This window comes from Rosa chinensis, chromosome 2, assembly GCF_002994745.2.
Source record: "Rosa chinensis cultivar Old Blush chromosome 2, RchiOBHm-V2, whole genome shotgun sequence".
In the NCBI taxonomy this organism is placed as follows: domain Eukaryota; kingdom Viridiplantae; phylum Streptophyta; class Magnoliopsida; order Rosales; family Rosaceae; genus Rosa; species Rosa chinensis.
The window spans coordinates 52,441,754-52,469,058 of record NC_037089.1 but is presented as its reverse complement, the minus strand read 5'-3'; the positions used below and the strand labels follow the sequence as shown (position 1 = coordinate 52,469,058).

Sequence of the window (27,305 nt, the reverse complement as noted above, 5' to 3'; positions counted from 1 at the left end):
TTAAAACTATACCTTCTTTTTTGAATATTTATCATCAGTAGGGTCAAAACTTTCTTGCACCGGACAAAATGATACCTAACTTTCCAAAGTGATCAAAATGATACCTAAATTTTTAAAAATAAATCAACTTTATACCAAACTTTCATAAGTGATCAAAATGATACCTAAAGCTTTAAAAACAAATCAACTTGATACCTCGGTTTATTTTTTGTAACATTTTGTTAAAATTGATACGTGTGTTGTGGTGTTTTGTGGGGTTATAATAATGTTTTACACAAAAACTGTTTTTCAATTATTTTTTACTTTACTTTGTTAATTCTCTTCTTCTCTCTCTCTCTCTTCTCATTTTTCTTTGTTTCTTTAGAAATTGGGAAATATCCAAATTTTATTTGTTTCTACGATCGATGGTAGAAATTGAAATTGAATGGAATGTTTCTTTTAATTCTATAGAAGAAGAAGATTGGGTTATAGATGGTTGATGGCCCTCTGACCACAAATTATGTCAATTTTTTGGCTTGATTTTGCATTTGATTTAACGAAGAAGTTAGAAAAAATAAACCGAGGTATCAAGTTGATTTGTTTTTAAAACTTTAGGTATCATTTTGGTCACTTATGAAAGTTGGGCATTAAGATGATTTGTTTTAAAAAATATAGGTATCAATTGAATCACTTTTAAAAGTTGGGTATCATTTTGTTTGGTGCAAGAAAATTTTCACCCAAATGGTGATAAAAACTCTTCTTTTTTCGTTACGATTTAAAACCTTACTCTTGAGATCCATGACACAAAACTGATTAAATTGAACACTAGCATGCCCAAATTATTGATCACTTTAACAATGCAAGGCCGAAATCCCAAGAGTATGTTATGTTTGTTTAATTGGATTAATAGAGGAACATGAAAAGGAAGAAAGCATGCTTTTGTATTGACGTAAGCTGATTATTGGGTGAGGGACCAAAAAAAGTTCTTTATAGGAAGCACTTTTCTATGTCTGATTATTTATAATCAACTCAAGAAAACATTCATCTTAAACTATATCATATGTAATAAACATTTACTTCATATGCATGCTTCTTGTGCTCCCATGCTTACTTTCCATGGCCCTTAATTTTATACCTTCAAGACACACATTCTTCTTTTTTGTCTTATTACCAAAACTTTTTACACTTTGAGCTTTGAAGTTCCAAATGTTTGTACTAAGAAGATTCCTAATTCTTTTTATGTTTTCTGTAAGTGGATTCCTAAACCCTTTGTAACCGTAAAATGTAATAATATGGAGCAACACATTACCTACCGTACCTAACTTAGAATACACTTCATCAGAATGCTATATAGTAGAGATTGAACTCATTGCTCGAGACAGTAAAAAAAAAAAACCACTTTTATTTTATTTTAGCTGTTGCATCAAATTTTAGTTGAATATAATTTATATGTTGATTATTGTATGTGCTGATTATAATTTATCATAACAAGTGTGCGAACAGTACAATCACGTTATCACGTTAAGTAAGTGACAAATATTAAATTCTAAATAAAATTTTTATCTGGCTCAGCCCATTGACGAGGCCTAAATCACGTCACGTAAGTGACAAATATTAAATTCCTTTTTTATAAACTGCTATTTTGTGTGTGTACTACAACGAGCCACTTTACCTACACGCATCAGTCAACACTCAAATCATGTTTTACACGAAACTTATAGATGTATATAAACCTCAGGCTCAGTTGCCTTGCTTAACCGAAATATGAATTATGAAGCATGCGTCTTAAATGGGAGGCATGCTTTTTGAATGATATGCAAGCAGGGGCGGACCTATTCATAGGCCCGAAGGGGTCCGGACCCCCCCCCCCCCCCCCAGAATTTTTGGTATACTTCCATTTTAGTTACTTATTTACCTTTTTAATATTAAAAATAGGCTTAATTTAAGTATTACACCCCCAAAAACTTCTATAACCAATCAATTTGAATAATTAATCAATTATATTAAGAAACACAATTATTAAATTGATTGGTCTTTATGTCTGAATAAGTAAAGTAATTGATTTGTTTTATTTGAAAAATAGGAAGTAATTAATTTACCAAGAAAAAGTAAAGTTATTGATGAATAAGTTATTACTTTCTTCACATGAACATTTGTTATCTTAATCTTTATATGAGTTTAGGAGATGTATAAAATAGAATCTTGCTTGATTTGAAGATGAACATCTTCTACAAGGGAAATATATAAAATATTAATTTTTTGCGAAATTTTAATATTATATACTATATATGTTAGGACCCGCCAGATGTCAAATCCTGATTCCGCCCTGTATCGAGCCCCTGTATGCAAGCTTAGCTTAGTTCACAAAGCCATCCTTTGTTTCTGTACCTCTGTTGGTACCTTCACATCGGTGGCCAATCCAATAGCTTGGAGCGATCTCAGAACATACCAAGTCATGTCAAGCTGCCACCAATCCAGACCATGTCTAGCTGAGTACTCAAAAGCGTGGTGATTATTTTGCCATCCCTCTCCAAATGCTAGTAATGCCACCCACCTGAACAGAATGAAATTTCTTAGCATCACCTATCTGATACTAGTTAATTCAGCCCAATAATATTCTTATCGATAACAGTTCGCATGCTATGTTGTCGGACTATTATCATGAATGAACGGTACATTTAATTTAAGATTCTACATGAACAGGCATTCAAATTCACAAGCACAGGGCATAGCATATCAAAATCTTTGACAAAAGACACCTTTGTTTTTGTAGAAAATGTACATATAGCAAAGGTGTAGAGATATATTACCAATTGTTCCTAGACAAATCACCAGTTTTCCATGCTTTCTCTCCCCAAACATGGCAAGCTGAATTTACCAGCCAAGTAATGTGGTACACCCAAATAATCCTCACACCCTGCAATAGTAATTTTGCAACACATTATTGTTTAAAAACTGTTATATGACAGAGAAGTCCCTTCAGCAAAATCAAAACTGAAAGGCCATCACACTTACCATTCCCCAGACAATGAAAGGGAACCCTCCCATCGCATATAGTAGAACACCAAGAGCAATTGGGTGAGCAATGTAAGTTGCCTTTAGAGCAAGTTCAACCGTAGTTAAGAAATGTCAAGGTCGAAAAGTCAAGAATTCGACCAGTCAAGTTACTGTTTACTGCCACTGGACATGGGTTAGCACCCGTTTTTTTCATGACCGGTCAAAACTTTTCACAATTTTTACTGTTCATTTCACTGTTCCTACTTTACTGTTCATTTTTATTGATTATTTTATTGTTTGTACTTTACTGTTCATTTTTACTCGTCTGACCCGACCCGCCTGTTTCTCCCTCCTCCGGCGTCCTCCGTCCACGGACCCGGCTCCCCCGAGGTCGCCTCACCTCGTCCGGCCACTCCGTGGCGTTAGCCGGCCCAGACGCTGCCCCCAGGCAGAGATCGAAGCTACCCAGGCGGAGATCGAAGCAACCCCGAGGTCGCCTCACCTTGTCCGACCACTCCGTGGCATCAGCCGGCCCAGAAGCTGCCCCCAGGCAGAGATCGAAACAACCCCAGGCGAAGATCGAAGCAACTCCGTGGCGTCTATTTCTCTTCTCTCTCCGCGGCCAAGCTGGCACAAGCCTTGGCTGGGCAAGGAAAATGTCATCCTCTTGCCTTTTTTCTTGACTGAAGTCAAGAAAGTTCTGACTTTGCCCGGTCAAGCTTCTGTTGGTGGAAGATGGTTTTCTTTCTTGCCCGGTCACCACCTCAGCAAATCCTGACTTTGCCCGGTTAAAGTAGAACCGGTGGACTTGCTCTTAGGAACTGATAGAAGGGCTGCTTCTGTAAATCCCCAACATTATCTAGGCCCCCACACTGCAAATTTCACAATAACATATAATTCATAAGAAAACATAATACTGAGTGAATATGTATTTGCACCACATTTGATGCAAAGAACAAAGTGGCAGAGAATTTCATACCCTTTCAGCCACAGAATTAGTATCAAAGAGCCAACTCATGTGACTATAACTGCAATGAACATAGTTGAGGACCTTGGAGCTTCGAGGAAGTGGCAGGAGACCAAATATTGGGCTCCCTGGCCAGCGAAATGAGCGGTGGAGATTGAAATAATGGTGGGTTTTGGGATTGGATGGTGGTGATGTGATCAACCCCATGATGGAGGAGGAGGGTTGTAGTTGTTCATTAACCGATACAGAATTGAGTTTTATGCAAAACTAGCACAAAAAGTTGAAAACTTTGAAGAATTTGGTACGGGGTTTTGGTGGGGTTCGTATTTATTTTTCAAGGATTTTCCGGAATTAATTTTATAGTTATTGGACGGTTTCGTGGCTCGTGGACGAAACGGAAGTGTTTTGGACTAATTTTTATTCGAAAAGTATGGTTTTAGGGGGGTTGCAAACGTTAAGATTTTACACATTGGGTTTTTCATAAAACTTCCTTCACGAAAGTTGTAGAGCGCGTCGATACGAGTTCGTAGACATGTGAAACGCGGAAATCAGAGTTCGTATGAAGAAGTTATGGCTATTGGAAAAAGTTTCCATTTTGGTTAAATAGGACAAAAATCAGAAAAATCAGAAGTTTTCGAAATTGGAAACTTTTTCTCTCTCTTCGGTCTCGAGCCCAGTTTCTCCATCTCCCTTCGCCGGCAGATTTCTTCACCGTCCGGCCACCAATCAGCGCGATTCCAAAGGGAATCCTGCTCTCCTCAGTCCCCTATACACGTTTGTGGTGGTGATTGGTCGTGGGAAGCACCGTAGACGATGCTACAAGGCCGAGAAGTTGCACGGTGGAGCTGCAAATTGCCTCAAATCGCCCAGATCAGAGATGGCGTTTTCGGCCACCTCAGGCGGTGATTCTTGAGGGCATTTGATGCCCAGAGGATGTAGATGCTTCCCTCCAAGCGGCTTGCAACGATTCAACCTGTGGAGCTCGAATTTGGAAGATTGAGAATCTAGGGTTCTTCGAATTTCTGAACTTGCGAGGTAAATTCCAGCCAAATGGATTTGATTTTGACTTTGTGCTAGTTATGAATGTTTCAATTGGAGTTGAGATGAAGAACTTTGATGTCTGAAGTTTTGTCAAATTTTGACTTTGGTTTGGTGGCGGTGCCGCCACTGTGGTGGTGGGTTCCGGCGGCTTCCGGCCACCTCTGGGGCAGTTTCTGCTCCTCAGTGCGATCTACTCGTCGATATGAGCATTTCGATATATAGTTTGTAATTTTTGGAAATCGTATGAGCATGTTATGAATTTTCCAAGTTTTAGGGTTTTCGGTTCGATCGGTCTTCTATCCATGAGGATTCGGTTGTCCGATCGACTTGTAGTTTTGATATAGTGATCGTAGAAGTGTTCCGAAGACGTTGGATGGTCTCGGATGAAGATCCGACTGTTGGATCGTCATATAATTGTGTTTTGTGAATTGTGTGCTTTGTGTTGTATTGAGTGTGACCTTGATGTGATTGGGTGATTGGCGAAATTGTGTGAGTGGAGTTTGGACGATTTGGTGCTTATCTTGGTTTTGTGTGAAGACACAGCAGGATATGGAGGTGAGTAAATCTCACGTGGTTCATTTACGAACGGATTTATTTATTACTCGGAATTACTTGTTTAATTGTTAAATCATTTTCGAAACAAATTATTTGTTTTAAAATATATGAACTTGATCGACAACGGTTCATGGGTAAGTGAAAACAATGTTTTGATATAAAATGATTTTCGAAAAGTATAATTTATAAAACTATAGTTGGTATTAGTGGCATCCCTGAGTGGATGACTACGTATATATATATATTTACGTGAAATATATATCTTGGTGGAATTGAGTGTGTAGTTTACTATTGTTGTGCAATGTGATGTTGAGGAAAATATATGGTTTTGGAAATAAAAGATGATTTTGTGATATGAGTGAATTGTGATTTATTCATAATATTGTTTTGAACTGTTGCTTATTGTGTTGAATGAGTAGTCGAGTTCGGTAAAGTTTTGAGTCACGTGGGACTTTAAATGTTTTCGGGTCTATGGATTCGGGTCATAAGTAGTGACAGAGGCAATCATTATCGTAGGTTTGAACCTCGGCCGAGGTGACAGGCTACGATTCAGTTAGAGTTCTAGTCTGTCTGTCACTGTATATTCAGGGGAGTAACACGAGGGTTACATGAAGCCTTTGAACACATGTTTTTAATTGAGAGTGTCGTGTGGGTTCTTTCTTTTATTATCCAAGAGGGATTTGATTTTCATATTATGGGTGAGTTGGGATAATATGATTTTTTTATAACTTTTGTGATGTATGTTACCTTAAGGGGTAAGGATGTCGAGTTTTGAAAACGAGTCATGTTGTGAGATGATTTATTTGGAGTTGATGGGTGATCATCGACTCTGGTGTGAGTTGTTTGACTTCTTTATCTATTTCCGTGTCATTCTAATTGTTTGATTTTAAATGTAATCTCCTGAACTAAGTCATATGCAGGGAGTACTGTCTTTTGAATTGTTTGTTTTAATGTAATCTCCTGAACTAAGTTATATGCAGGGATTACTGCTTTTTGTATTATTTGTTTTATTTGTAATCTCCTTAACTAAACCATATGCAGGGATTACTATGAATTCTTTTGTTTGTTTTCATGTGATCTCCTGAACTAAGTTTCTATGCAGGAATTACTGATTTTGCTTAATTCTTATTGTGGGTACAGTTGCGGCTTGTGATATGTAGTGATTGATAAATGAGTAGGGGTGGCATGATTTTGGTAACCGCGTTATGTTGAGGGAAATGAGTATGATTTCCTGGTTGTGCCGTTGAGGCAAAGGAATAGTGATCTAATAGATAGTGGGGACGTAAAATGAATTGAGAGACAGAGCATGTCGGTTTTTAGTTGGGTTGAAATTGTTGAGCATGTTATTGATTAATTTGAACTTGACGTGTTGTTGTGATAATTGCATATTGTTTTTGTTAAGCTAAGATGGTGAAAGCATGTATTTTGTGGAATTAAATGTTGTTGCTTTAATTATCTCACGAGCTGAGAAATTATAAGCATAAGTGACGTGAGTCACTTTAATTGAGTTTACTCATACGGGCTGAAAAGCTTACCAGGTTTGTTTTGTTCATTCCCGGTGCACTATTCTATGGTGTAGGGGTTTTTGTGCAAGTTTGATTATCGAGTGATCATTATCAAAGCTGAGGTGTACGTTCGATGGCGTGGACGTGGAAGGGTGCTCTTAGTTTTAAGTCTTCCGCTGGGTAGTGAGTTGTGGTGGGTGTGTTTACTTATTGAATTGTCATTCAGTTTGATTTGTAAACTATCTATAGTGTAATATGTGACTCTAAAGAACGAGTCGGTATTGACATTGTGAGTTCAGTTTGTTTGTTGCTTTGTTTAAATGAAAAATTTTCTATATGTGTTTTCTTGTGTTTGTTCTCGCGTTTCGGATTTGAATTTTCTTTATTCAAAATTCGGGGCGTGACAGTTTGGTATCATAGCGTAAGATACATATTTGGTGACAGTCAGTACTACTCGAGTGATGGCCCATCTGCAGCGGATCCCCATCATATACTCTTCGGTATTGACATAGTCATTGGGTATGTGGAGAGTTAGGTGTCGTCTAGGACGTTAAGTCATCAGAGCATAGGTTGGCTCTGTAAGTGAAGTGTAGGAGCTTTGAGTAGCTTCTTGAGTTGTAGTCTTTTGAGGAATGAGAACCTCTGGATTAAACTATGGTGGAGTGGTCGAGGATGGTTTTCATGGAAAATCGTATCCTTTTGTGCGGAGCGTTTGGTTGTTGGGGTCATGGCGCTTGACCTATGCTTGTATATAAAGTCGGTACAAATATTTGATCGAGTGTAGTTGTGCCTTCCTAAGTTGGATTGGCAGAGGTATTGGGTGGAAGGTGCTTATCAGGGGATAGTCATCTTGTTTAATTGCGTGGTGTCTTAGTGGAGCTTTTCAGCATACTATTATGTGTTTAAGGTGACACCGAGGTATCTATGCTGACCTTGTGTGTGGTTTGAGTTCTTGATATGGTATTGAGAATGATTGTGGAATGCTGCTTCTCTGATTATTGTTGTAGAGATTTCGGCAATGCTGATTATGTTTGTGGAATGCTTTGTGATGACTTATGTGTAGGTTAGCTAAGGCTAGACCTGACTGTGATTGTGGTTATGAGATGGTAGGAATTGATGAGTGATTGTGCATGCCTTATATCGATGGTGATCGAGACCTTAGTGTAGTTGTGATTTGGTGAAACAAATTCATTATGATTTGGAATTATTTCACTGTGGCAAATTTAAGTGTTGATTGAGTGATTCAAATGATGTTGTTGTTTTCAATTTTTATAATGCTGGGGTTGTGTGACTGGCGAAGTGATGCAGATACTGTTGTGAGGACAGGATTCTGGACTGTTGTTTTGTCTGTGTGATGTGCTGCAATTGCAGAGTTTTGATTCATGAAATGATTGATTCACCACTAGGTGGTGTGGTAGAGTGTCGTAGTGTGGTGATGTTAGGTGGAGATTCGACGATTAGGTTTGTCTTATCTCCTATTGTTCGAGTTGTGCGGAACATATTAATGCGACTATGATGAAGATGAAGACTACAATGGATCTAGTGTCTTGAACGTGGTACTGTTGGAAATGATGAGACCATTGTGGATGATCGGTTTGTTTTTCCAGACGAGACTACATAGCAACTTGGATCAAGGGATGTTGACTTGCTCAATATCTAGTAAAGGCTTCATGACGAGATCACTACTTGCTGGGGAACAAGGACTGGATTTGAGAATGAGTTTTGCCGTACCTGATTTTGTTGAGGTAGTAGAGGATCTATATCACTTTGATTGTGATTACAATGACATGTAATGATTTATGTGTGGGGCAGGTGGGGCTAGACCTTAGATTGATTTTCTGTCCCAAGATGGGTAGACACTTATTAAGTTGTGATGCATAGGCTTTGGTTGATTTGAATTGAAATGACGGTTTCATTTGCAATTCTTGTAATTCAAGGGTTGCATTTTCGATGAAGTGATACAGATACTGTCGTAATGACAGGATTCTGGACTCTTGTGTGATTTGTGGGTAGTGCTGCAGTCACAGAGTTTTATTGGGTAGTGTACGAGGATGGAATTCATGAAGTGATTGGGTTACCACCAAGTGGTGTGGTAAGGATTCCTACTATTTTGGTACTAGATGGGGTACCTGTATCCATTATTGATCGAGGTAAGTTGTACTTGAGATGAAGGCATTTCTTGCTAAGAATGAGAATTGGATTTGAGCATGATTTATTCGTACTTGTGGGAGTGGTACGTGTAAATTTTGGGACGAAATTTCCTTAAGGGGGATAGAATGTGATGACCCGGAAATTCGTATTTATTTTCCAAGGATTTTCCGGAATTAATTTTATGGTTATTGGACGGTTTCATAATTTGGTTTAAACAGATTGACCTCTGGTCTAGCATATAATGATTTTTGGATATTGTATTGGCCAAACAAACCCACTCCTTGATTGATACATGAACATTTTCTTACTTTTGGGTTGGATGAGGCTCGTAGACTTAGTTGAGGAGTCTTTATGTTGGAAAAGTGACTTAAATTAGAGTGTTTTGAAATCTCACATCAGTGAAGTAAAGAATCATCTTTAAATTATAAAGAACGGTACTATATACATTAATGTCAAGACCTTTTTTTATATTAAAACTCCATGTGATTAAAGTGAGAGGAATATCGGTATTATTGGACTGGTATCCATATAACTTATTTGCTACTTTCACCGAACACCGTACTTTTTTTAGCAATATAAATGAATTGATATTTTATTTTATTGGATTAAATACTTGTTACACCTCAAACTTTTGCCTGAAAAACAGTTTAGTCCCTCGCCTTTCAAATTAAACTGGATAGTCCTTATTCTCTCCAATTCTCACACAACAAGTCCAAAACAGGTCTAAAATGACTATTATACCCCCAAGATTCTTTTTTTATTTTTTTTTCTCTCTTTTTTTAATTTCTCTCTATTTTTTATTTTTTTTATGGCTGGTTCTCTCTCTCTTTGTCTCTCTCTGTCTCTCTCTCAGAGCTCGTATCCGACCTCGATTTTATCCACTCGATTCACCGCACTCACTACCACTCTGCAGCGCTTGGTAGGCCCCCTCCAGCTCTCATGGAAGCTCCGCCGCCACAATTCCATCTACACCTCCGTCGTCGTCCCCACTAAGCTCAGCCACCTCTCCTCCTCCTCATCCTCCACCACTCCCACCAATAAGCCACCTCACTATCATCATCCAACATATTACGAATGATCAGAAACACCCAGATCAGATCGAGCAATAACAACACACAACCCAGATCATAAACACCCATAAACAACCCAGATCCTAAACACCCAGAAACACCCAAGTCGTTGACGTACTGATCAAGATCGAGAGAGAAGGAGAGGAGCGGGTCTCCGGGTTTGAGATTCGAATACGAAACAGATATGTTGAAGACTCGACTCGACCCGCCGAATTCGATCCAGTAATTCACGAGGTTCACCGCCACGAAGCTCGACCCGGAACCCGAACCCGGGTCCTCCAGGCTTTGGAGCCCCAAGAACCCGCCGGCGTCTCCGACAACCTCATCGTCTGGCCAGATGATAAAAGCCAGCCCGCCACAGATCGAGGAGGGGTTCAAATTGCTGACAGAGAACGTGAAGAATGTGGAGAAGCTAGCCGGAAACGGAGTGGAGGGTTGATTGAAGCGGACGGGCTTCGAGTACAGCACTCTGCCGGCGCCGGAGTTGCATTCTGATAGGGGAAGACGAAGACCCATTTAGTGGTGGGTTCTGGAGAGTTGAAGAAGAAGATGAAGATGAGAGAGAACCACACCAGCAAAACGAAAGAGATGGGAAATTATAGAGAGTAGTGAGGAGGACAAGATCAATCTGTGGAGAGAGAGAGAGAGAGAGAAACAAACAGCTAGAAAAAAGCAGAAAAAATAAAAAGAGAAAAAAAAAATAGAGTGAAATTAAAAAAATAGAGAGAAAAAAATAAAAAAAATATCTTGGGGGTAGAATAGTCATTTTAGACCTGTTGTGTTAGAATTAGAGAGAATAAAGACTATTCAGTTTAATTTGAAAGGCGAGGGACTAAACTGTTTTTCAACCAAAAGTTTGAGGAGTAACAAGTATTTAATCCTATTTTATTCTATTAGTATTGAACAAGGTTAGTAATAGAGCTGTCAATTCCGACACGACCCGATAACACGACTCAAAACCCACACGAAATAAAACGGGTTGAACCCGCACGATTAAAAAGCTGGTCGGCCGTAGGTCAACCCGCCAACACGAAGTGAACCCGTATAACCCGATTATGCTATACTTTTTGAAATTTTGGACGTTAGGAGTATTTGATCATAAGATTAGACAATTTGAAATATTTTGCTTTATAATTATTGGATTTAATTATTTATGAATATATATAATTATGGGGAAATATCACCAATGATCACTGAGTTATGACTTATTCGACACTTAACTTACTGTATTTTCAACAATATCACTTAACTCACTCAGTTTTACATCCGTCTTTCACTTAACTCACTGCCGTTAATTCTACCGTTAGAAGCTGTTAAAATTGAGGTTATATTTGTCAAAACACTTAAAAATCATTTTTAACTTAAAAACTACATTTATTAGACTTTTTTTTTTCATTTTTTTTTAATTTCTGAAATTTCTAATAAAAAATGATTTTTTTAAACTTAAATATAATTTGAACAAAAATTGTCTTTTAAAAAAAATAAAAAGTTAGAAATGCATTTTTTAGTGTTTAGACAAATATACCCTCAATTTACATTTATTATACTTTTTTCAATTTTTTAAATTTATGAGATTTCTAATAAAAAATGATTTCTTTAACTTAAATATAATTTGAAAAAAAAATTATCTTTTTTTTTTAAAGTTAGAAATGCATTTTTTTAGTGTTTAGACAAATATACCGTCAATTTTAATAGCTTTTAACGGCAAAATTAACGACAGTGAGTTAAGTGAAAGACGGATGTAAAACTGAGTGAGTTAAGTGATATTTTTGAAAATGCAGTGAGTTAAGTGTCGAATAAGTCAAAACTCAGTGACTATTGGTGATGTTTTCCCTATAATTATTTATATTCTTCGTCTTGTGGAGTTTTTAGTGAATTTAATTAATTTATGTATTTTTTAGTTAAATGGGTCGCATTGTTAACCCTTAAATGTGTCATTTTGTCTAACACGACACGATCTATTTGTTAAATAAGTTAAGCGAGTTGGAAACGGGTAACTCATTTAATAAATAGGTTGGTTTGAGTTTAAATTTTGACACGATTATTAAATGGGTTGGGTTTGAGTTTGTATTTTGCGACACGATAAATACCTTGATCTGACACGAACCCAACCCGACATGATCCATTGACAACCCTAGTTAGTAATGAGATCACCTATAAATGTTTATTGGCTTTAAAACTATACCTTCTTTTTCGAGTATTTATCATCAGTAGGGTCAAAACTTTCTTGCACCGGACAAAATGATACTTAACTTTCAAAAGTGATCAAAATGATACCTAAATTTTTAAAAATAAATCAACTTTATACCAAACTTTCATAAGTGATCAAAATGATACCTAAAGCTTGAAAAATAAATCAACTTGATATATACCTCGGTTTATTTTTTGTAACTTTTTGTTAAAATTGATACATGTGTTGTGGTGTTTTGTGGGGTTATAATAATATTTTACACAAAAACTGTTTTTCAATTATTTTTTATTTTACTTTGTTAATTCTCTTCTTCTTCTTCTTCTCTCTCTCTCTCTCTCTCTCTCCTCGTTTTTCTTTGTTTCTTTAGAAGTTGGGAAATATCCAAATTTTATTTGTTTCTACGATCGATGGTAGAAATTGAAATTGAATGGAATATTTCTTTTAATTCTTTAATTCTATAGAAGAAGAAGATTGGGTTATAGATGGTTGATGGCCCTCTGACCACAAATTACTTCAATTTTTGGGCATGATTTTGCATTTGATTTAACGAAGAAGTTAGAAAAAATAAACCGAAGTATCAAGTTGATTTGTTTTTAAAACTTTAGGTATCATTTTGGTCACTTATGAAAATTGGGCATTAAGGTGATTTGTTTTAAAAAATATAGGTATCAATTGAATCACTTTTAAAAGTTGGGTATCATTTTATTTGGTGCAAAATTTTTTTCACCCAAATGGTGATAAAAACTCTTCTTTTTTCGTTACGATTTAAAACCTTACTCTTGAGATCCATGACACAAAACTGATTAAATTGAACACTAGCATGCCAAAATTATTGATCACTTTAACAATGCAAGGCCTAAATCCCAAGAGTATGTTATGTTTGTTTAATTGGATTAATAGAGGAACATGAAAAGGAAGAAAGCATGCTTTTGTATTGACGTAAGCTGAGTATTGGGTGAGGGACCAAAAAAAGTTCTTTATGGGAAGCACTTTTTTATGTCTGATTATTTATAATCAACTCAAGAAAACATTCATCTTAAACTATATCATATGTAATAAACATTTACTTCATATGCATGCTTCTTGTGCTCCCATGCTTACTTTCCATGGCCCTTAATTTTATACCTTCAAGACACATTCTTCTTTTTTGTCTTATTACCAAAACTTTTTACACTTTGAGCTTTGAAGTTCCAAATGTTTGTACTAAGATTCCTAATTCTTTTTATGTTTTTTGTAAGTGGATTCCTAAACCCTTTGTAACCCTAAAATGTAATAATATGGAGCAACACATTACCTACCGTACCTAGCTTAGAATACACTTCATCAGAATGCTATATAGTAGAGATTGAACTCATTGTTCGAGACAGTAAAAAAAAAAAAAAACAACTTTTATTTTATTTTAGCTGTTGCATCAAATTTTAGTTGAATATAATTTATATGTTGATTATTGTATGGGCTGATTATAATTTATCAAAACAAGTGTGCGAACAGTACAATCACGTTATCACGTCACGTAAGTGACAAATATTAAATTCCAAATAAAACTTTTATCCGGCTCAGCCCATTGACGAGGCCTAAATCACGTTACGTGAGTGACAAATATTGAATTCCTTTTTTATAAACTGCTATTTTGTGTGTGTACTACATCGAGTCACTTTGCCTACACGCATCAGTCAACACTCTAATCATGTTTTACACGAAACTTATAGATGGATATCAACCTCAGGCTCAGTTGCCTTGCGTAACCGAAATATGAATTATGAAGCATGCGTCTTAAATGGGAGGCATGCTTTTTGAATGATATGCAAGCTTAGCTTGGTTCCTATAGTTCACAAAGCCATCCTTTGTTTCTGTACCTCTGTTGGTACCTTCACATCGGTGGCCAATCCAATAGCTTGGAGCAATCTCACAACATACCAAGTCATGTCAAGCTGCCACCAATCCAGACCATGTCTAGCTGAGTACTCAAAAGCGTGGTGATTATTATGCCATCCCTCTCCAAATGCTAGTAATGCCACCCACCTGAACAGAATGAAATTTCTTAGCATCACCTATCTGATACTAGTTAATTCAGCCCAATAATATTCTTATCGATAACAGTTCGCATGCTATGTTGTCGGACTATTATCATGAATGAACGGTACATTTAATTTAAGATTCTACATGAACAGGCATTCAAATTCACAAGCACAGGGCATAGCATATCAAAATCTTTGACAAAAGAAACCTTTGTTTTTGTAGAAAATGTACATATAGCAAAGGTGTAAAGATATATTACCAATTGTTCCTAGACAAATCACCAGTTTTCCATGCTTTCTCTCCCCAAACATGGCAAGCTGAATTTACCAGCCAAGTAATGTGGTACACCCAAATAATCCTCACACCCTGCAATAGTAATTTTGCAACACATTATTGTTTAAAAACTGTTATATGACAGAGAAGTCCCTTCAGCAAAATCAAAACTGAAAGGCCATCACACTTACCATTCCCCAGACAATGAATGGGAACCCTCCCATCGCATATAGTAGAACACCAAGAGCAATTGGGTGAGCAATGTAAGTTGCCTTTAGGAACTGATAGAAGGGCTGCTTCTGTAAATCCCCAACATTATCTAGGCCCCCACACTGCAAATTTCACAATAACATATAATTCATAAGAAAACATAATACTGAGTGAATATGTATTTGCACCACATTTGATGCAAAGAACAAAGTGGCAGAGAATTTCATACCCTTTCAGCCACAGAATTAGTATCAAAGAGCCAACTCATGTGACTGTACCAGAATCCTTCAACTGGGCTATGTGGGTCTTTCTCAGAATCACAAAACTGGTGGTGGTACCTATGTGTACAGACCCAATCAATTGGGCTCCCCTACAAACCCGTAAGTTCAAACACTTCAAAAACCATTATAACTCCAAATAAATAGAGGCTATTTCAAAATCCAAATCTTTCCGACAATGAAATTGAAATTGCACATACCTGAAGTGCTTGAGCTCCAAAATAAGCAAACAAGTACTCAAGCCATTTGGGAAGCTTGAAACTCCGATGTGAAAGATTCCTATGAAAAGAAAGAGTGATACCAAATAGACCAGTCACAACATAAAGTGACGCTGCCACCCAAAAAGCTCCCCAATTGAATTGAAAAGGCGCAAAAAGACTCAGAACATGCATTCCCACCACAACACCAGCTGTGGCCAGATCCTTTGAGTTCCATTTTCTCCCCTTAAACAAAAATCTAGGCCTCTTCACAATCACATCAGATAATATGATTCTCTTATATTTCTCTGGCTCTGGTTCTGTGAATTCTGCCACAGCTGCATTGGTGGTTATGGAAGGTAGTGTTCTATTAGAGTTGGTGAGAAAATGGGTGAAAAGCTTGGTGCTTGATAAGCATTTATTGGGTTCTGATTGTTTTGAACTGCAATGAACAAAGTTGAGGACCTTGGAGCTCCGAGGAAGTGGCCGGAGACCAAATACTGGGCTCCCTGGCCGGCGAAATGAGCGGTGGAGATTGAAATAATGGTGGGTTTTGGGATTGGATGGTGGTGATGTGATCAACCCCATGATGGAGGAGGAGGGTTGTAGTTGTTCGTTAACCGATACAGAATTGAGTTTTATGCAAAACTAGCACAAAAAGTCGAAAACTTTTAAGAATTTGGTTGGGGGTTTTGGTGGGGTAGATGGTTTGATATTTTGTGGCGGTGTCAAATTGCTTAGATTTCGTTCAAAGTCCACCAGAAGAAGAGAAAGAGACAAGAGAGATTGGATTGGGTTTGGGCTTTGGTTTTTGGGTTCACACTGTGAGGCTGTACATGATCCAGATATCTTTTATCCTTACTAAAGATTTTTCCTTTCTTGGATTCTCTGATATTTGTGTTAAATTTGTGTCTCGGATTGCTTAGCTTCTCATCTGTCATTATCTGCATCTAAAGATCTCTCTATTTTACTCAACTGTAGACTCTGCCTAACTGAGGATTTGAGCTATACAGTGTTCTCTATCTCTTTGTTCTTGGCAAAGCACGCTACTAAAGTGTGATTCATGGCAGCAACAAATGGGTCAATCTTTGCGTCTTCCACCAAACCATTTCAGACCACACCGTCCATTTTCAGCAGCAAAGCAAGTCCAGCTTCAAACACACTTGGTGGGTTCTCCTTAATCTCTGCTATTGCTTCAAATTATTGGTTTTCCTTCAAATTAATTATTTTACGGTTACGTGTCAGAAACTTGTGTTATGTGATTTGTTGGAAATTTTAAAACCAAATCCATGATTCAGATTGTGCACATGTTTCGATTGTTAATTTGTTACTCATAATAGTTTATCTTGGTCAAAACAATCATTTCAAGTGGGTGTGTGTACACGTTTTGCTTGCCACAACTGAAAATCATTTATCTTAGAGAAGTTAGTTTTGAATTTGTAAAAGAGATAAGGATTTGCTGTGAACCTTATCCCATTTTCTAAGGTTTGGATGCCACAATAAATCTATCTAGGTTGATTGTATTAAGTGATTTCATTATCCTTCATCATTTTTATCTTCCCCTTCTATGATCTATCCTGTGTGGCTTTGTTGATACTTCCCCAGTTACCAATTTTCCTTCACTAGAGTTAACTTGAGCAGGTGTTGTTTATTGATAACCCTTTTTTGGGTGTTTTTTTTTATTCTTGACTTGGTCTGCACACTCCACTCTATGATTTCATTGAATATTAAACTTTTGAGGGTTTCGAGTTCTATTTCAACTCAATGTTTCCGGTAGATTGTAGTTGCAAAGGAGTTTAACCGTGTGGTCATTCCTCAAATGCATAACACTGCTACAATTTAATGCAGGTAGCAGTTTTAAGGGTTCTTCATTGCCAAAGTGTCCTTTAAAATGGAAGAAAGTTGTCAAAAGCAGTGGAAAAGTTTGTGCCGCAGCAACAGCTGTTGCAACAACTCCAGTAGAGGAAACCAAAGAGTATGAGTTTTCCAAATTCCTCTTACTGCAATTGTATTAGTTTCATTCTTTTTAAAATTTGAATTAATGAAATGAAACATCAACTGAGATTGAAGTGAACATATTATTGATGATGGCGTGCTGGATTTCTGTTTCTGTCAAACTATTTCTTTGCCTCCGGCTTGAGAAGTTGAATTGTGATCATGTTATTGAAAATTTATCTTCTTTTTCTCAGGTTAACACTTCCCTCATGGGCCATGTTTGAACTTGGAAGGGCCCCTGTATATTGGAAAACCATGAACGGTCTTCCTCCTACGGCTGTAAGTATGTTGTATAGATCTCATTGTGTTTTCTTAATTGTCAATTTGTGATAGTAATATCAATTACAAACTTTGACAGGGAGAAAAGCTAAGGATTTTCTACAATCCAGCTGCAAAGAATCTTGTTCCAAATGAAGAATACGGGGTTGCCTTCAATGGTATTTTTCCATGTCCATGTGACTAGAGGCAACTTACAAATGCAAAGTTGCAAACAAGCTTTTGTCTATAGCTTCTTTTATGTTATCATTCTGCCTCCTCTTTGCATTGCAACTGGAGAAGGCACTGTAGATAAGCAACAGATTCTAGATCATACAATATAACCTAAACAACTTATTTTTAAGGGCTCAAGGGTAGTCCTCTATTCAGTGTTTAAAACCTCTCCTCCCAGGCTCCTGTTCTGTGTTTAAGCCCCATCACACCTATTCCCCTTGTTATTTGTTAACTTTTTATGCTTGCCTCTTCTCAGGCTACATGAGAAGGAGAATGTTTGTTTGATGAACATTGTTTCCTATTCCCTGAGCTTACTTTTTTATTCTCATTTGTACTACAAGAGTACTAAAGGCTAACGACTTCTTGTTGTTGTCATTTTTTTTTTTTAGGTCAATAATATCTTCTTCTTAAGTTCCTGTTTAACAGCATTGTTGTTTTCTCTTTGCCTCACTTATGTTAATAAGCCATGAGGGATTAGTACAATGCTCAAATATTTGGAGTCTGTCTTGGCTCCTTGTGCTGCATTTTGGGCCCTGGAGCTTCGAAAGTTCTCCCACATTTCAGTTCCTATTTTCTTTTCTTTTTTTCCTTCTTTTCAACAGCACAGTTTCTTCCTCTTGATCTCACTTATGATTATGAGCCACGAGGGATTTGTAACAATGCTGAAATGGATTTGGAGTCTGTCTTGGCTCCTTGTGCTGCATTTTGGGCTTTGGAGCTTCGAAAGTTCTCCCACATTTTAGCTTTAGTTTTCTTTCTACAACATCATTGTTTTTTCCTCTTGATTTCACTAGTGATTAGGAGCAAATTTCAGTTACGTCATTCATGTCTCTTTGCTTTAGAGCTTCAAAACTCTTTCCTAAAGCTAAATTCTAGAGTTAATCATGTTTTACTATAGGAAGCAGCATTACCATGGATCAGCATACTATTTAGTATTGTAACATTCTGATTGCTTATGTTCTTCTACTCTTCAATTCACAGTTCAGTTTGGATCACTTATGTTTTTTCAACTGTTAAGTCACAGTTCAATTCCTTGACCTGGATGTATTCTCCACAGGAGGTTTTAATCAACCTATAATGTGTGGTGGTGAGCCAAGGGCAATGCTTAGAAAAAATCGAGGCAAAGCTGATTCCCCAATATATTCCATCCAAATTTGCATTCCGAAGCATGGTTAGTAGTGTTTGTTTTATTTTATTTATCTCATTTCTTGGCCATACAATTTTGTTTCCTGACAGTGTTCATTATTCTCCAGCTCTGAACTTAATTTTTTCATTTACAAATGGAGATGAATGGGATGGTCCTTACAGATTACAATTTCAAGTTCCCAAGGGTTTCAAAAACAAACCAATTGAATTCTTCAACGAGGTAAAAGGACATTCAGTCAGCATTTTCAATCTATTACCCCTTTAGCTTCAAATTGCTTACAGTATGCTGCCCAAGGCCAAGCTCTTGTTTAGGAGGAAACGAGAATTAGTTTTGAAATTTTAAATCAGTGGATTTATGAATCACCTCTGTCATCATGAGTAAAAACTTGGAAATTTAGCATAGTGAGTAATTCTGAAATACATAAATTAGACAGTAGATGCACACGTGTTTAGAATTCTAAAAAAAAAGTGAAAGACTGAAACACACTCCTGATATATGTTGCAAAAGCACTCAAAAGACACCTTTTTTTGTTTTTGTTTTACCAAGTACAAAACTTGGAAGGCCTCCTAAAATTACTTGGATGATGCATTTTATGGCAGGGACTAGCCGAAGAGCTGAGTAAAGATGGTGCTTGCGAAAGAGCAATCTTTCCTGATTCGAGCATTGTTGTGAATAGATGTACCATCATGGGAAATTTGACCGTTGAAGGAGTAAGCGAATTCTTCATATTCACAACTATTTATCTATCCCTATAATCCTATTGTTAACCGTATCCGTAAATTTAATGGATTGAATGCCATTGCAGGGTGATCGTTGCAACCTTGATCTCAGACTGGGATGCACAGATCCCAGCTCACCTCTTTATGACCCGAATGCCAATGTAGACGATGGAACATGCCCAATGGATCTGGATTCTTAGGAGCAATTTGTATTGCAGTACTGTCCCCATCTCACTCGTAAATATGTCGCGGTGTGTAAAACATATATCATTGTATTGTGTCAGTCTCTGGAGGGTATAGTGGAATGCTACTGAGATTTTTAGCAATATATCATGGATTTCTATGAGGACTACAAGCCGTAGATGCAAATTTCATCCGTGCTATTTAAGGTAGCATTGTTTTTAGTCTCCCTGCTGATTTCCTGAAGGAATGTATACTAGTCAGGCGCATATATAGTTACATAAATGAGTTTTATAGTTAGACATCAATTTGAGGCTGTTTTCATCGCACTGTAGGATTTAAACTCAGGAGCTCATGTACAAGGCCTGGATCCGGACCTGTCCGGCTGTTTAAAAAAAAAAACGTAGAATAATCGTCAAAAAAGGAGGTTCCACCGAGATTTGAACTCGGGTTACTGGATTCAGAGTCCAATGTCCTAACCGCTAGACCATGGAACCGTTTCGATATTTGTTGATGCTTTAAATTATAAATACATGGCGGCATAAGAAAGAGTCAAACTTTTTCAGCATGAGTCTGGTTGTGATACATAGAACACTGATACAAATGAGAGAGTATTATACCCTACATCCTAATGTGAGATCCAAATTGTTTGGTATTTGGGCTACGACTCCGTTTGATCTTCAATTTGGGATCAAATCTTGACTTTTTGTAATCTAATGACACATTTACTTATCTGAAATAAAATCATACATCGAAGACAAGTGGAATGAGATAATGAAAGAATCAGTATGAGAATATTTCATTTTCATTAAGTTGTTTCCTTACCATATGAAATCAGATAATGCAACTGATTACAATTGATGTTGTTTACTAATGTTCATGAATCAGAATTAAACTAGTTCGATTACTAAAATAACCCTACTAAAATAAATGTTAATGAGAGAGTATATATATTTCTAGGGTTATGAGTAATTTGGGGTTTGATGAATATACATAACGATATTTTGGGTAGAAAAAATGCATTCCTGAGGCTTTCATTCCTAAACTCATATCCCCTATGCTAAAGTTATTTAAGAATCGATTCCTGACAATGAAGTGGGACTCACACCCATTCTGATACTTATATATGTTAATAAACGCATGGACACCGGAATCATACTCTTAATTTTCATTTTCATTCTAAGTAAGTAAATGTGTCATAAGAGTAAAAAGAATTCTTTTAAATTTCTTTTCCTTGAACGAGTTAGTAATGTGAATTATCTTAGATTGTTTAGTCATCTAAAGTATAAGAGATGTTGCCATTTTACTTGTATTGCATATCACCATGTTTACTGTCTGAAATGTGCGCGCGCGTGTGTGTGTCTATATATATATATATATATATATATATATATAGGAGAAACGAGATGAACTTCATTACTACAGGAGTATAATACAATCAGATACTAAGTTACTAACACTTACTCTAAAAACAGAGAGTGGTAGTGAACAAATTATAACAAAGTTTCGAAGCTAGAGCCCAACGAGCAAGTCGATGAGCCACTTCATTGCCCAATAGATAGACATGAGAAAAGTATTCCCAGGTGGTTAGAGCGAGGGCAACCTTATCATAAACGGTACTTAGATGATGATTAGGAGTAGAGAAGGACTGCCTGCACCAAGTGGAGAGAATCAAATTCAAGGCGGACATGCAAAGGGGGTCCTGATATCTCGAACGGTAGGCTGTAAATTAGATCATGTAAAGCAGGCCATGAATCTCATAGAGGAGGCACCGAGAATATGCAAGGGATGATTTGAGATATTGAAAGGAGGCCGTGAGTGAGATCGTGCAAAGTAGGTCATGCGTCACGTACGGTGAGGCCTTGATATCTCAAAAGGGAGGCGGTGAGTGAGATCATGCAAAGGAGATTATGAATCCTGTGGAAGCACCAATCCTGTAGAGGAGGCATTGAGATCATGTCAAGGAGGCCATAAATCCCATAGAGGAGGCTGGTACGCCTGAATTAAGCGCACAAAATTACCCTGCAAAAGACAATTGTTAGTATAGGATAAGCAGGGATCGTTCAGTCCGGGGATTGAGGGTACACTTGTAATTGCAAAAATAAATTAATAAAAGTAAAAAGTATTATGTACAAAAAAATAACAAATAAAGAATTAAAATAATAAAATAAAAAGTATTATGTACAAAAATAAAACAAAGAATAGAAATATATACAAGTTAATGTAAAAAGGGGGGATTGGAGTTTTCAAAACGCAAACAATAATAAAAGAAAGAAAATGTTTCAATTTTTAGGGATTCCAAATCAGATGTATGGACGTTGAGAACTTCGTAATCCACCACTAGCTAAGATAAGAGAAAGACAATTTAACCTAATCTTCAATTACTAAGGCATGTGAATGAAAACAATCAATAACTTTAGGATCGCCGCTAAAGCCTTATTTTTCCCAAAATTACTTAGAACCGTGAACGCACTGCATCCTAAGCTTGCTTATATGCAATCAAGGTGTAGAACGCTACCCTATCAAATTAACTCATTAAGCACACATAAACACATTAAGCTCTTTGGAAAGATTGATTTTAGAGTACAAAACTAGTGAGGAACGCCATCCTAGCATGCATTCTATTTGTTTGATTTCACCTAACATGTAGGCTTTACTACTTGAGTGTTTTAAGACCGTGAACGCACTGCACCTGAAAACTAGCTCCAATTACATGCTCATATTTTAGGTGATCAATCTAAGACATAAACATATAAAAGATTTTATAAAACAAAACCAAACAAAGCATTCACAAAACCTTGTAATCGAAAAAGAGATTCAAAAGCTAAATATCCATCACATAACTAGGATTTCATACTAGTTCTCAACAAGAAAATTACTCACTCATAGTTTGGAAATCCAAAAAAATAAAACCAAAAGAAATTACAAGGAAAAAGATAGAATTACACCATGAAGGGAGTGGATGATGAAAAGCTTGAGACGTTGATCTTGAATCTTGAAAGCAAGACTTCACTATCACGGCACAAGGTGGATGATGACGGCTAGGAGGCTTCATGGCTTGTTCTTCTCTTCTTCTCTTTGCTTGGAAATGCAGAAACTTGAAACTAGAGGATGGAAAGGAAAATGGAAAGGAAGTGGAGAGACAAAGAAGATGGAATAGATGAAGGAATGTGTTTAGGAAAATGGAAAGAAAATGGAGAGACAAAGAAGATGGAATGGATGAAGGAATGTATATAGGAAAAATGGAAAGAAAATGGAGAGACAAAGAAGATGGAATGGATGAAGGAATGTGTGTTTTAGAATGAGAGGAGAAGGTGTTTATATAGGGAAGAAAAAGAAGAGTGAAATGATGAGTGGAAGAAAAATAATGAAAGTGGATCTAAGTTCACTTGTAAAATATGGAAAAGATAGAGAAATGATGAAATGAAAGCAAAGCATGAAGGTGCAGCAACATGGAAGTGATGATGATCTATTAAAGAGATTGTAGAAGAAAAATATATCCAAGGAAAAAGAGAAAAGCATCTAGCTTTCTTCATGTGGGTAGGAAACATGAACATGTGAATATTGAGCTGTTTTTAGGTCAGTTTCTGTCCCTTTATTCATTCAATTATTTCTCCAACAAGACTTCATTATATGCCTTCGACTTCTTCATATGAAATGTTCCACTATGAGTGTAGATCATCCTGACAAATTTTCAGATTTTTATTCCATGCGGTTGGGCCGAAAATGCTGCTGGACCTCTTACAGGTCCAGTTTTCCAGTTTTGCTTCTGTAGAAAATTGGACTGATTGTTTGAAGGCCTTCCACTCATAGTTTTCTCTGGTACTCTTCATAAGAAATGATCCTTGGGCTTTCTAGAATGAATCTGGAAAGTTTCAACTCATTTGGAGTTCGGATGGTTAGTCTGCCACTCCTCATTTCTTGTCTAGCTCGCTTTCTCATTGGCTCAATTTCTCCAAGACACATTTTGTCAGGCCAAAATGCTCATTTTGGGGCCAAACAGCTCATTTCATCATCATCTACTCCAATGTACCTAAAAAAATAGAAATTGAGTTACAAATCCATTTGTTAAGGAATTAACTAAGAAAAATGTGAGGAATTAACTATTAAAATACCACGTTAAAATGCTCCTATCAGAGGCACCAAGATCATGTCAAGGAGGCTATGCATCCTGTATGCGAGGGCCTAAGATCTCACAAAGGAAGCTTTGAGATCATGCTGAAGAAGACATGCAAGAGACTTGTGGAGATTTTCTTGTATATATTTTGTTTTGTTTTTTTAACTGAGTACAAGGATACAGAATATATACAAAGTCTACCACCTAAACCCACAACTAGGATTAACAACTAAGGTAAGATATGAACAGTAGAAGGTAATGTACAAATCAGTGAACCATGCTAGAAAAGTACAAAACAGTAATCAAGTTGTGCTAATCACGTTGCAGCCATGCTGCTTCTATACTGTCATGCAACCATACTCAACCCCATACTGTCACTATTTCCAATACTCCCCCTCAAGCCGGATCAAGAGGATTCATTGAGCCAAGCTTGCCCAAAATTCTGAGAAACTGAGCAGTGGGGAGAGATTTGGTAAAAATATCAGCCAATTGATCATGACTTCGAGTATAATGTGTATCAATAACCTTGGATTGAACTTGAGCTCTAATGTAATGATAATCAACCTCAATGTGTTTGGTTCTTTCATGAAATACCAGATTACAGGCAATATGCATTGCAGCTTGATTGTCACAGAAGAGTGACATTGGTTGACAGCTTGGAAATCCCAAATCAGATAGGAGACCTTTTAACCAAATAAGCCCACATGCAGTGGAAGCCATAGCTCTATATTCAGCCTCTGCACTAGAACTAGCAACAGCAGTTTGTTTCTTGCTCTTCCAAGTAACCAGATTTCCACCAACAAATGTATAGAAGCCTATTATGGATTTTCGATCGAGTGAGTTGCCTGCCCAATCAGCATCAGTGTATCCCATTATGTGAGTGTTTCCGTTGTTTTCATCAAAATACATCTTCCAACAAAACCTTTGAGATAACGAAGAATTCTCTTCACAATGTGAAGATGACCTAAAGTTGGGGCATGCATGAATTGACTGACAATGTTTACAGCATAAGAGATGTCAGGTCGAGTGATTGTGAGATATATAAGCTTACCAACTAGCCGTTGATAGGATGTTAAATTTTCAAAGAGCTCACTTGATACATTGAGTTGCAGTTTGCTGTCAAGAGGAGTACGAGCTGGTTTGCAATCCTCCATACCTGCATCTTGCAGCAGATCAAGTATGTACTTTCTTTGATTTAGAAAGAGATCCCTTTATGAGAAGTAGCTATTTCTATGCCAAGGAAATACTTGAGAATTCCCAAATCTTTAATAGGAAACTTGTTTCGAAGAGATTGCTTAAGAAACTGAATCTCCTCAATATTGTCACCAGTCGCTATCAAATCATCAACATAGATGAGCACTACAAGTTTACAGGTTGAACCTATCCGAACAAACAAAGAAGAATCTGCATTACTCCTGTGAAAACCAACTTCCTTAAGTACTGAACTGAGCTTAGCATACCAGGCACGAGGAGATTGCTTTAAACCATAAATGGACTTGTGTAGCTTGCATACTATTTCAGGATCATAAGATTGGGGATGACCAGGAGGTAATTTCATATAGACCTCCTCTTCAAGATCACCATGTGAAAATGCAATTTTTACATCCATCTGGTACAATGGCCAAGAATGGTTAACAGCAACCGGTAACAAAACTCTTACTGTACTCATTTTAGCAACAGGAGCAAAAGTCTTCTTGTAGTCTACTCCATATGTTTGAGTAAAACCACGAGCTACTAAACGTGCCTTATATCTCTCCACAGATCCATCAGAATGAAGCTTTGTTTTGTAAACCCAACGACTGCCAACAGCCATCTTTCCCTTAGGAATTCGAACAACACTCCATGTATTATTGTCATGGAGAGCTTGAAGTTCATCTGCCATAGCTTTTTTCCATACATCAATATGATTGGCTACCTCAAAGCTTTGAGGTTCATGAGTACCATCAAGAACATTTAGAAAAGCAGAATGGGCTGAAGAGAATTTCTTATAGGATATGAAGTGTGTCATTGGATACCTTGCAGTGTAAGTTTTGTAGTCACTTAGCTTGGATGGAGGACCTCGATCTCATGGATGATTCCTTTGATGAACAACTGCAGGAGGGGATACCAACGGGTTTCTACGAAGAACAACTTCAGGTTCAACAACTGGTTGAGTATCAGTTTCTATATCAGAGGTTACATCTGGAACTTCCAGATCTTCTTGCATACCAGTTTCTACATCAGTGACTACTGCTGGAGCTTCTTGCATTGAAGTGTCAGGATTAAGAAACAAACTGCAATCCTCATCAACAGAAAGATTAGGAGTTGGAAACAAATCAGAGAGACCCAATTTTCTGTAGCTTGGCGACTTCCTCCCCTATTGCATGATACCTCTCCTCATTGAAGGCCCCTCGCCGCTGTTTGATAGGGTAGAAGGATGGTTTAATGCTCAGCTTATGTGTGATGATCTCAGGGGAGATGCAGACTGTCCGCTCAGGGTGTTCGTCGGAGATGCTCATAACCCTTAAAGATGTTTCTGGGTTGACAGGCTCCTTTTTGACATATTTATTCTTGTCATCTCTGGGGTCCTCAAAGATGTCTGGCGGTGGCGCATGGTTTCCTACTGTTAGTATCTCATGGCAGCGGCTCGACCGTGCTATGCTTGTGGAGTAGCATTCTCGTGCCAATTGTTGACTTTCTTTGACACAGCTTGTCTCATTAGGCGTAGGGAACTTCATGAGAAGCATGTATCCGGCTATGATGCACTTGAGCTTATTGAGTGCCGGTCAATCAATGATGGCATTATATGAACTGAAGCAGTCGACAATGATGAACTCGGTATGGATTTTCACCATACATGGACTGGCGCTGATAACTAGTAGCATGTAGTCAGAACCCAATGGTTGCGTTATGTCTCCGGAGAAGCTGAGCAATGGCTCATGATCCTGGAGTAATTTTCTATTCCGCTGGAGTTTTCTATAACAACCATTGAAGATGACATTGACAGTGGATCCGCTGTCCATAAGGACCCTCCCTACCGACCATTTATTGAGTATGGCGTTGATTAAGAATGGATCGTCATGGGGTAGATGCACTTCGCGCTCCTCCTCCTCTGAGAAGGTAATGGGTTCCCAACCAGACCTTGGGAGCTTAGCGGACCTCTAGCAGCAGATAGTGCAAACTTCGTTGGGGTGGTTAGCACGCGCATAACGCTTTTTTGCCCTGTGGCATGTGGGACATGTTGGT

The 27,305-nt window shown here is 37.4% G+C and overlaps 3 protein-coding genes and 1 non-coding gene across 4 annotated transcripts; 1 reads left to right on the top strand and 3 right to left on the bottom strand.

Moving 5' to 3' along the window:
• Positions 1-2,311: 2,311 nt before the first annotated feature.
• LOC112184349 (palmitoyl-monogalactosyldiacylglycerol delta-7 desaturase, chloroplastic-like) lies at positions 2,312-3,075 on the bottom strand. Its single transcript, XM_024322607.2, has 3 exons — positions 2,995-3,075; positions 2,790-2,896; positions 2,312-2,533 (listed from the first exon to the last, which is right to left on the bottom strand). The coding sequence occupies exons 1-3, from the start codon at positions 3,025-3,027 to the stop codon at positions 2,341-2,343; spliced, it is 333 nt and encodes a 110-aa protein (XP_024178375.1). The 5' UTR covers positions 3,028-3,075; the 3' UTR covers positions 2,312-2,340.
• A 10,974-nt stretch (positions 3,076-14,049) lies between these two features.
• On the bottom strand, positions 14,050-16,206 carry LOC112187467 (palmitoyl-monogalactosyldiacylglycerol delta-7 desaturase, chloroplastic). Its single transcript, XM_024326266.2, has 5 exons — positions 15,437-16,206; positions 15,188-15,328; positions 14,940-15,080; positions 14,735-14,841; positions 14,050-14,478 (listed from the first exon to the last, which is right to left on the bottom strand). The coding sequence occupies exons 1-5, from the start codon at positions 16,019-16,021 to the stop codon at positions 14,286-14,288; spliced, it is 1,167 nt and encodes a 388-aa protein (XP_024182034.1). The 5' UTR covers positions 16,022-16,206; the 3' UTR covers positions 14,050-14,285.
• A 150-nt stretch (positions 16,207-16,356) lies between these two features.
• On the top strand, positions 16,357-20,271 carry LOC112187468 (protein POST-ILLUMINATION CHLOROPHYLL FLUORESCENCE INCREASE, chloroplastic). The gene is made up of 8 exons (XM_024326267.2): positions 16,357-16,599; positions 17,282-17,408; positions 17,623-17,707; positions 17,787-17,865; positions 18,975-19,088; positions 19,171-19,283; positions 19,664-19,774; positions 19,870-20,271. The coding sequence occupies exons 1-8, from the start codon at positions 16,497-16,499 to the stop codon at positions 19,981-19,983; spliced, it is 846 nt and encodes a 281-aa protein (XP_024182035.1). The 5' UTR covers positions 16,357-16,496; the 3' UTR covers positions 19,984-20,271.
• A 117-nt stretch (positions 20,272-20,388) lies between these two features.
• On the bottom strand, positions 20,389-20,460 carry TRNAQ-CUG. Its single transcript has one exon. It is a non-coding gene; the product is annotated as a tRNA-Gln (tRNA).
• Positions 20,461-27,305: the final 6,845 nt, after the last annotated feature.